Source organism: Myotis brandtii, unplaced genomic scaffold (genome assembly GCF_000412655.1).
Source record: "Myotis brandtii unplaced genomic scaffold, ASM41265v1 scaffold1218, whole genome shotgun sequence".
In the NCBI taxonomy this organism is placed as follows: domain Eukaryota; kingdom Metazoa; phylum Chordata; class Mammalia; order Chiroptera; family Vespertilionidae; genus Myotis; species Myotis brandtii.
In genome coordinates, this window is record NW_005354247.1 from 219,918 (window position 1) to 228,789 (window position 8,872).

An 8,872-nucleotide genomic window follows, 5' to 3' on the forward strand; every position below is an offset into this window, starting at 1 on the left:
TTTAAATATCACCCATTCCGAAAGTCATGCTGTAAGTACCAGGTCTAAAGTTCAAACCTCCATGGTCTCTTCTACCTTCTTACCACATTCGCCTATTTACTCTTTATTGCCTATTTCGTTACATTGTATGCAAATTCCATGAGGGTTGAGGTTAGGTCTACTCCACCTTTTTATCACCCATGTTCAGCAGAGTACTTGGAATATATTAGATCTCCACAAACATCTTTAATCAGTTTTATCGTTAATTCCACTAAATAGTTCTTTTCACAAAAAGGGTGCTAAAGCTTCTGTAAAACGCCTGAGCTCAAAGGTGAGATACCTTTACAGTGCAACTTCCACTGTCGTGAGGATGGGCGGGTTGATGGGGATGCCCTCAAAACAATGGGTCAGAACCGGGACGCCGAGTGTGGAGGGAGAATCTCCTCTATCACTTTCTTTGGTCTTGGTAAGAACATCTCTGCTTTTCTCTAAGAAAGAATAAAGTATCAAGCTAGAGGGATAGTATAAAAGGTAAAAAAATTCCTAGGAAGTGGAATAGAGCAGCTTCTCAAACAACCCGATGACTCAAACTAACACAACATCACGCACGACAGAAACTGAAGAGGAAGAACCCCTACCTGGCCCTAACCCCACCTTCCTTGTTTCTGCTTCTGCGCACCGCCCTTCCTTGGTTGTCCCCTCCTTTTCCTTTCCCATAATCCTCTGTTCCCGGAGCTAAACACCGAGGAACGAACCACAGAGAAGGCTATTGGTTGAGAGATCAGCCAATGAGAGAGCCTGTTACTAGTGTGCGTGCTGCGGTGTAGCGGGAGCGCTTTCGGCCCTGAGACCCTACACGTTCCGCTGGTATTTAGCAGGATGAGCTCGATCGGCACCGGGGTGAGTTCGTTATCTCTCGGTGTGATAGCCTAGTCGGAGGATTCGCGTTGAAGGGAGCTCGGGCAGGCCGCTTAGGGTGCGCCAATTCGGGGTGCCCTGGGACTGCTCTCGGCCAAGAGGGCCGCTTCCAGTGGTCCCTCCCACTCGCGTATTTCTAGGCCGGGGCCTGCGGTGACGGTGACCTGAGGCTCGGCAGCTCAGGTGTGGCGGGCCCGGCGGCGCCGCCGTGAGATGGAGCCGCTGGGGATTGCTGAGTCACGTTCTTGATCCTCTCCGGGAAACCGAAAGTGGAAACTCGTGGGGCCTGAGACACAGTGGGAAGGGTTGGGCGTCAGCCCCTCCGGAGAACCCCCGAGGCCAGGCGGCTGAGGGTCCGAGGTCTGAGACGCGCTTTCTGCGGACGGCTCCGTGCAGTGGCCGGGGTGCTGCTGACTCACGGGGCCTTCTCCATCTTCCCCCCGCGGGGAGTGATCGCTCCGTGTGCTTCTTTGGAAACTCTACCCGGACAGAACTAATAAGAAAAATGGTCTCAAAAGTGAAATCTGAAGAATCCTTTCTTTCTTCCTGTGTCCCAGATTTTCCTGTACAGAGTACTTAGCACACTACTGCAGACATTGAAATTATTAGCTAGGGACCTAGCCGCTTCCGACTTTTCATAGACAAGACTGTTGAGGATTTTGAAGTTGGACTTGTTCGGCTAATTTCCTTTGTTAAACGTACTGCATATATGCAATCTTTTGCTTACCCCTTTTATGTATTTCTCCATATAGAAAATAATAGTTTTGTTTAGAAATATCGATTGGTTGTTTGCATGAAGGCGTTGAATAATGGGTTTCTGAGTTCATCCAATTCTACAGTTCACAGGATTTGGATACTCAGCATTAAGCCCAAGTACTGGGTTTCCGAGTTTGATAATAGGCAGCTTATGTTTGGAATGGTTTATTCCATTTGGTTATGTGATGCTAAAGTTTGTCATTTTTTGTGTGTGTTTTTAGGAATAGTAGTTGCTTAGTAATGTAGCAAATTGACTTTGCAACTGCATTAATATTACTTTTGATTGATAGTGTTTCATTCTCCAAACCCTGTAAAAACACTTAGTAATATAACCTTTTGTTGTTATAGTGGTAGAGTTAAGAATCTTCAGGAAGCACCTGTTATCACTTATAGTAAGACCTGTCTACTTGACATTTCTCTCCACCTGATGGTTTAACAGGCATTAACAGGCATTTCAAACTACATGTCCAAAGTAGAGCTCTGGGTTTTCTTGCCATTTTGCATCTCTTACAATCTTGAGTCTTCAGTGAACAGTCCAGTTCTAGTTGCTCAAGTGAAAAAAAAAAAAGTATGATTCACCTGTAATTTCTTTTTTACTTCCTATTTGCATCTCCTACAATCTGCAGCTCAGTGAATGGTCCAGCTCTAGTTGCTCAAATGAAAAAAATCTGATTCACCTTTAATTTCTTTTTTACTTTACTCCTAGAGCCAATGCATTAGCAGGGTTTTGTTGGGGGTGGGCAGGGAGGAGGCTCTCTACCCTCAAAAGATACTGCTTTTCATCTTTTTTTCTCTAGTCGAAGTACCACCTTTGGAATACCTGATCTCTGCTTCCACTCTTGTTCCCACTGCAATTAATTTTTCAGATGAATGATGTTTTTTTAAAAAATTAGGTTATATCAACCCCCCCCCCCCCCCCCCGTTTACATTCCAATGACTTCCTATTGCATTTAGAATAAAATATAAACTTCTTACTCCAGCCTGGAAGGCAGCATAGTTTATCCCCACATATCTCTGACAGTTTTCTCTCTGCCACTTACAGTGCTCAAGACGCAGTGGCCTTACTTCTTTTCCTGGATTGTGCTAGGCTTATTTCCACCTTCAGGTCTTTAGGCCAAATGCCAGGATGGCTCCTCCATATCCTAAATGGCTAGTTACTACTGTGGGACTCAGTCTAAATAACTAAATATAACTAACTGCCCCAGCAAGACCTTTCCTGATCAGGTAGTCTGTAATAGTTGCTCCTATCATTTCAATCTGTTTTATTTTCATTATAGTCCTTTTTTAAAAAAATATGTTTGTATTGATTTTAGAGAGAGGAAGGGAGAGGGAGAGGGAAAAAACATTGATGAGAGAAAGAGAGAGAGAGAAAAAAAAAAGAAAGATCTGTTGTCTCCCGTATTCACCTGGGCATGTGCCCTGACCAGGAATGGAACCGGAGACGTTTTGGTGCATGGGGCAACGTTCAACCAACTGAGCCACACTGGCCGGGGCTCATTATAGTCCTTTTTCTGGGTTACTGCTGTATCTCCAACATCAGATTTGTGCCTGGTCTGATTTGAAATGAAGGCGTTAAAGAATGAGTATTCTTGCCGAAACCGGTTTGGCTCAGTGGATAGAGCGTCGGCCTGCGGACTGAAAGGTCCCAGGTTCGATTCCGGTCAAGGGCATGTACCTGGGTTGCGGGCACATCCCCAGTAGGAGATGTGCAGGAGGCAGCTGATCGATGTTTCTCTCTCATCGATGTTTCTAACTCTCTATCCCTCTCCCTTCCTCTCGGTAAAAAATCAATAAAATATATATCAATAAAATATATTTAAAAAAAAAAAGAATGAGTATTCTTAATATTCCCTTATAGTGACTAACATGCTTATTACATGTTTTAATGCTAAATGATTTGTCTAAGGCTCCTCAGTTTGTTTAGTGCCACAGTTATGAATTAGAATGTTCTGACTTCAGTGTTATTTCTGCCATACCATAGGAATTACAAAATTGAGTTTTGTGTTTTATTGGAAAAAAGTTGCTTTTATCTGGGACTTCTATCTATTACTTCCCAGTAGCAGAAATCTAAAGCATGTAACTTTTGCCTTAGCTTCTGTTGCTGCTCTGACATGCTAAAGCAAAGTCTTTGTTGAGAGTTAACACACATTTCTGATGTGTAAGCCATTTTAGAAAAAAAAATTGTAAGGTTATTATTGCCAAAGATACATAACTATAGGCTTATTGTTGCCTTTTTCCTCCCAGTATGACCTGTCAGCCTCTACATTCTCTCCTGACGGAAGGGTTTTTCAAGTTGAATATGCTATGAAGGCTGTGGAAAACAGTAGGTAAGAAACATTGCTTTACTTGAAATTAGCATATTATTAAATATCTCCTTTTCTATATTTTTGGTACTTAGCCTTTGTTACATTACTTTGGTACAAGACATGTGTCCTACAATAATCTCAATTTATTAGTCATTTTCAGATCTTTTCTTAGGCCAGATCATTTCATGAGTCCCAGTCCTGTATTTCGATTTGGACATTTTACCATGTCTCAAATGTAGTGTATAAAACCAAATTCATTATCATCTTTGCTAGCCCATTTCTTTTTTCTTTTAGATATATTTTATTGATTTTTTACAGAGAGGAAGGGAGAAGGATAGAGAGTTAGAAACATCGATGAGAAACATCTGATCAGCTGCCTCCTGCACACCCCCTACTGGGGATGTGCCCGCAACCAAGGTACATGCCCTTGACCGTTATCGAACCTGGGACCCTTCTGTCCGCAGGCTGACGCTCTATCCACTGAGACAAACCAGTTAGGGCTAGCCCATTTCTTTTTAAAATTCATGGTTTATATCATTTTTTTCTTTGGCCATTAGGTTTTAACTTGTATTTCTTTTTTTTTTTTTTAATGTCCTATGCCATTAGTCATGTGTTCCTCTCTGCAGGGATTTAAAAAAATTCTGCTGCTGCCACACTCCAAAAGGTGTAGGATCACTAAGATACTTTTCCTGTTGGACTCACTTCCTTTACTTTATCTCTTATTGTTTAGAATAAAGCACTAAAATGATCCTGTGGCAAATTTTATGAGTCTTTTATTGAAGAAATTGCATCAGTTATAGTTACATGTTAATTGTATTTTTGAATCTGAAGAAGCTTTGGGATGAATTAAAGGACTTTTAAAAATGAATTTGTATTATAGCATTTCACTCAGATCTCAAAGAATTTTTTTCAGGTCTACTAAACAAATGGTGTTGGTGTTTAAGCTCAGTTATTTAAAATAATAATGAGCCCTAGCCAGTTTGGCTCAGTGGATAGAGTGTCAGCCTGCAGACTGAAGAGTAACCGGGTTCGATTCCTGTCAAAGGCACATGCCCGGGTTGTGGGCTTAATCCCCAGTGTGGGGCGTGCAAGAGGCAGCCAATCAATGATTCTCTCTTATCATTGATGTTTCTACCCCTCTCTCCCTCTCCCTTCCTCTCTGAAATCAATAAATATTTGTAGAGTTTTAGAAAAATCCATATGCAAATAGTGATTTATTCAAATTTGTACTAGTATCTTTAATACTGGTATATGATTATGGAGACTTATTTGTCTTTGCATGTGCTAGCACTCAGTAGTTATTCCTAAGTGCTAGAAAGAAAGTATGTGGATTTCTAATGGTTTATGAAATATTGAAAAATTTTTGAGCAAAAATACATTTTAAGTCCTATTATAGGATTTGAAACAAAGTTAATTTATTTTGTGTTTAAATGTTGTATTAGATACATTGGTATATATATAGGCTTTTGGTATCTGATACTGCAATAGAACTAAAGCTGTTAAGAATTTAGGCTAAAATGTACTTGCTATTGTATACAAAGCTTGATAGAGTTCAGAAGAGAGTCAAATTCAAGAAAAAGTTGACACATTTTCTTCCTGTTGATAAAGGAAGATTGGCTCTTAGACCAGGGAGCTGGAGAAAGACTTGAGAAAGTTACTATTTTTTCCCCTCCTCTGCATTCTTGCACTTTTCATTAGTGTAAAAAATGGTAAGAGAAGTATCAACTAAGAAAAACTGGAAATACATTTTGAAACCATCTGTAACCCAGAAAATTGAGGCTAGGCTATGGGGATCTGTGTATTTAATAATTGGCTTTCTGTTAAGTATTTCTAAATATGATTTAAAACCGTTACATTTAAATAAAATTGGAATTTTTAAAAATGGAAACACTATAAATGATGTTTTTATCTGCATAAAGAAAAAATACGGAAAGTTCTTCTTTTAAAGGGATCTATAATACCTGATACGATAGAATATTGGATGAGGATCACAAGATGTGAATTTTCCGCCCTGGCTGGAAGATAGCTCAGTTGGTTAGAGCATCCTCCCCCATATGCCAAGGTCGGGTGTTTGATCCATGGTCAGGGCACATACAGGAAGCAACCAATTAATGCATAAATAAGTGGAACAACAAACTGATGCTTCTCTCTCACTTCCCCTTCTCCCTCCCCCCCTCCCCCCAAATCATTAAATTAAAAAAATATTCTTTAAAAAACAAGATGTGAATTTTCCTCCTAGCTGCTACTTAATAGTGATATCAGGTAGAGTTACTCTATGCAGTCTTAAAATGTTAGGTGTAGACATCTACCCTAACTACTCACATAACTGACAATAAGAATGAAATCTATGTAAAAACATTTGGAAAATCTTTTAAGTGCTGTGTGGGAACAAAAGTGAAAATTAGAAAAATTAGATTGCATATTTTCTTAAGAATCTGGCCTATAAACTAATAGTTAGAAAACATTTACCATTTATTTAAATAAATTGATTTAAGATTATATTACTGCATTGAATGATGATCAGTTGCTTTTTTCAAAATATATTTTATTGATTTTTTCACAGAGAGGAAGGGAGAGGGATAGAGAGTTAGAAACATCGATGAGAGGGAAACATCGATCAGCTGCCTCCTGCACACTCCCTACTGGGTACATGCCCTTGACCGGAATCGAACCTGGGATCTTTGAGTCCACAGGCCGACGCTCTATCCATTGAGCCAAACCGGTCAGGCAATGATGATCAGTTTTTTTAAAGAAAGAAATTTAATCTTGGGAATTTAAAAGTCAAATATTTTTGAGTGCCTGCTAAGTATAGGAACTACCAAATTAATTAATGACATATAAGTTAATACTTAAAAGTACCATGATCTTAATTTTATACCCCTAGAAGGTGATATGCAAGAGATTAAACTATAATCTTCCTCTTTAGCCTCATTGAGGAATCATGATATGAAAGAAAATTTGTGAAATATAACATAAGGATTAGATTGTTTAGAACAAAAATGTACACAAAATTTTGGTGTCCAGATTCTGTTATACTTAGGACCTCAAAGAGCATTTTTTATGTAGACTATAGGTTCTCTCCATCTTTACTGTGACCCTAAAGAGCTTTTATTTATGCAGGTTATTGGTCCTATTAATATTTACCATGTTAGATTTTAAAACAATTAAAAATATGAAATCATTCAAAAGAACAATAATAAACACAATTGCATGTTACCATAAAAATTTAAATGAATGTTATTTAAAAATATTAAATATTGGTAACATTTGTAATAAAAATATATCCAAAATATATTTAAAAATGTGAGAAGAGTGGCAGATCACAATAGTTAATTAAAGCTTAATAGAAGACAGATTCTCGTATCTGCTTCTGCTTCAATATGTTGTTACTTTTATTGAAGCTTGTGAAGCAAATCAGGCTTCATGCAGGTATGTAGTTGGAAAAATGAGAAGTATTTTAATAGCCTTTTCAGATAATTATAGATGTTGTTCTAGGAACAACTCAAAACAGTTTTTCCCGTACAGAAGCACTTTGAGTACCTTTAATTTCAGTATGATAATAAAAAGACAGGTACTTAGGGGTTGTCATATAATAATATTAATTACTGCTTTACCAAGGACATTCTTTGTTTAAAAAATATATTTTTATTGATTTCAGAGAAGAAGGGAGAGGGAGGGAGAGAGAAAAATAGATGATGATTTGGAATAACTAGGAAAGGCTACCTGAGGCTAAAGAGTTTAAGTTCCAGCGAATTTGCCAAAGTTTGTAGAAATTTATTTAAATATGCAGTGGTGAGGAGGAAGTGTATTCTAGCACCCAGGGTAACCTCAATGAAGACTTAACAGCAAAAATGAACATAAGATATTTGAGGGATGATAGAGAGGTTGAATTCAGTAGAGCACTGGATTTATAAATAGGAATTTGAATAAGCTAGATGGGCTTTGCAGAGTCTCAGGGTTTTTGAAAGGTGGGCCCAGGAGTTAAAACTTGAAAGGGGAGCCATGCTTGAAGTGTGGGGGAAGGAGTGTCTGAAATTCTTTGAAATATGTGTACCTGGTTCTGTTTATTTTTCTGGTTGTTTCTAATCAGAATTCCTTTTGTTAAAAGGATTAGAAAATAAAATAATTAATGTATTTTCATCTTAAAATGGCAACATATAATTTCTTCACATTTTACTTGAGATTACTTTAAGATCTATTTTTTTAAATATATATTTTATTGATTTTTCACAGAGAGGAAGGGAGAGGGATAGAGAGTTAGAAACATGATGAGAGAGAAACATCGATCAGCTGCCTCCTGCACACCCCCTCCTGGCGATGTGCTTGCAACCAAGGTACATGCCCTTGACCGGAATCAAACCTGGGACCCTTCAGTCCGCAGGCCGACGCTCTATCCACTGAGCCAAACTGGTCAGGGCAAGATCTATTTTTTAATTCTTTTTAAAATATGTTTTTATTGATTTCAGAGAGGAAGGGAGCTGGAGAGATAGAAACATGAATGATAAGAGAGTATCATGGATCGGCTGGCTCCTACACGCCCACTACTGGGGATAGAGCTTGCAACCCGGGCATGTGCCTTGACAGGGAATCGAACTGTGACCTCCTGGTTCATAGGTCTATGCTCAACCACTGAGCTGCCGTGGTTGGGCAAGATCTATCTTGTTTTAAACAGTTGTGTAGAACATATAATTTATTCTTTTATATACTTACTAGAGGCCTGGTGCATGACATTCATGCACTGGGGGATGTGGGGGTCCCTCAGACCGACCTGCACCCTCTCCAATCTGGGAGCTCTCAGGGGAGCCCTCTCCAATCCGGGAGTTTCTATCTGTCTTTGCAATCATATGAGTGAATTGTCTGAGACCCCAATTCAGTTTGGTTTGTTGCTCACAGAATAATAGAGGCTTTTTTTT

General features: G+C 39.0%; 1 protein-coding gene across 1 annotated transcript in view; it reads left to right on the top strand.

The window, feature by feature from the left end:
- The first annotated feature begins 741 nt into the window (after positions 1–741).
- PSMA3 (proteasome subunit alpha 3) overlaps positions 742–8,872 on the top strand; it is a 23,454-nt gene continuing 15,323 nt past the window's right edge. The window contains exons 1-2 of the mRNA XM_005858759.2: positions 742–879; positions 3,898–3,980. Of these exons, the coding sequence (XP_005858821.1) occupies positions 859–879; positions 3,898–3,980 (104 nt within the window). The 5' untranslated portion in view covers positions 742–858. The remainder of the gene's footprint in view (positions 880–3,897; positions 3,981–8,872) is intronic.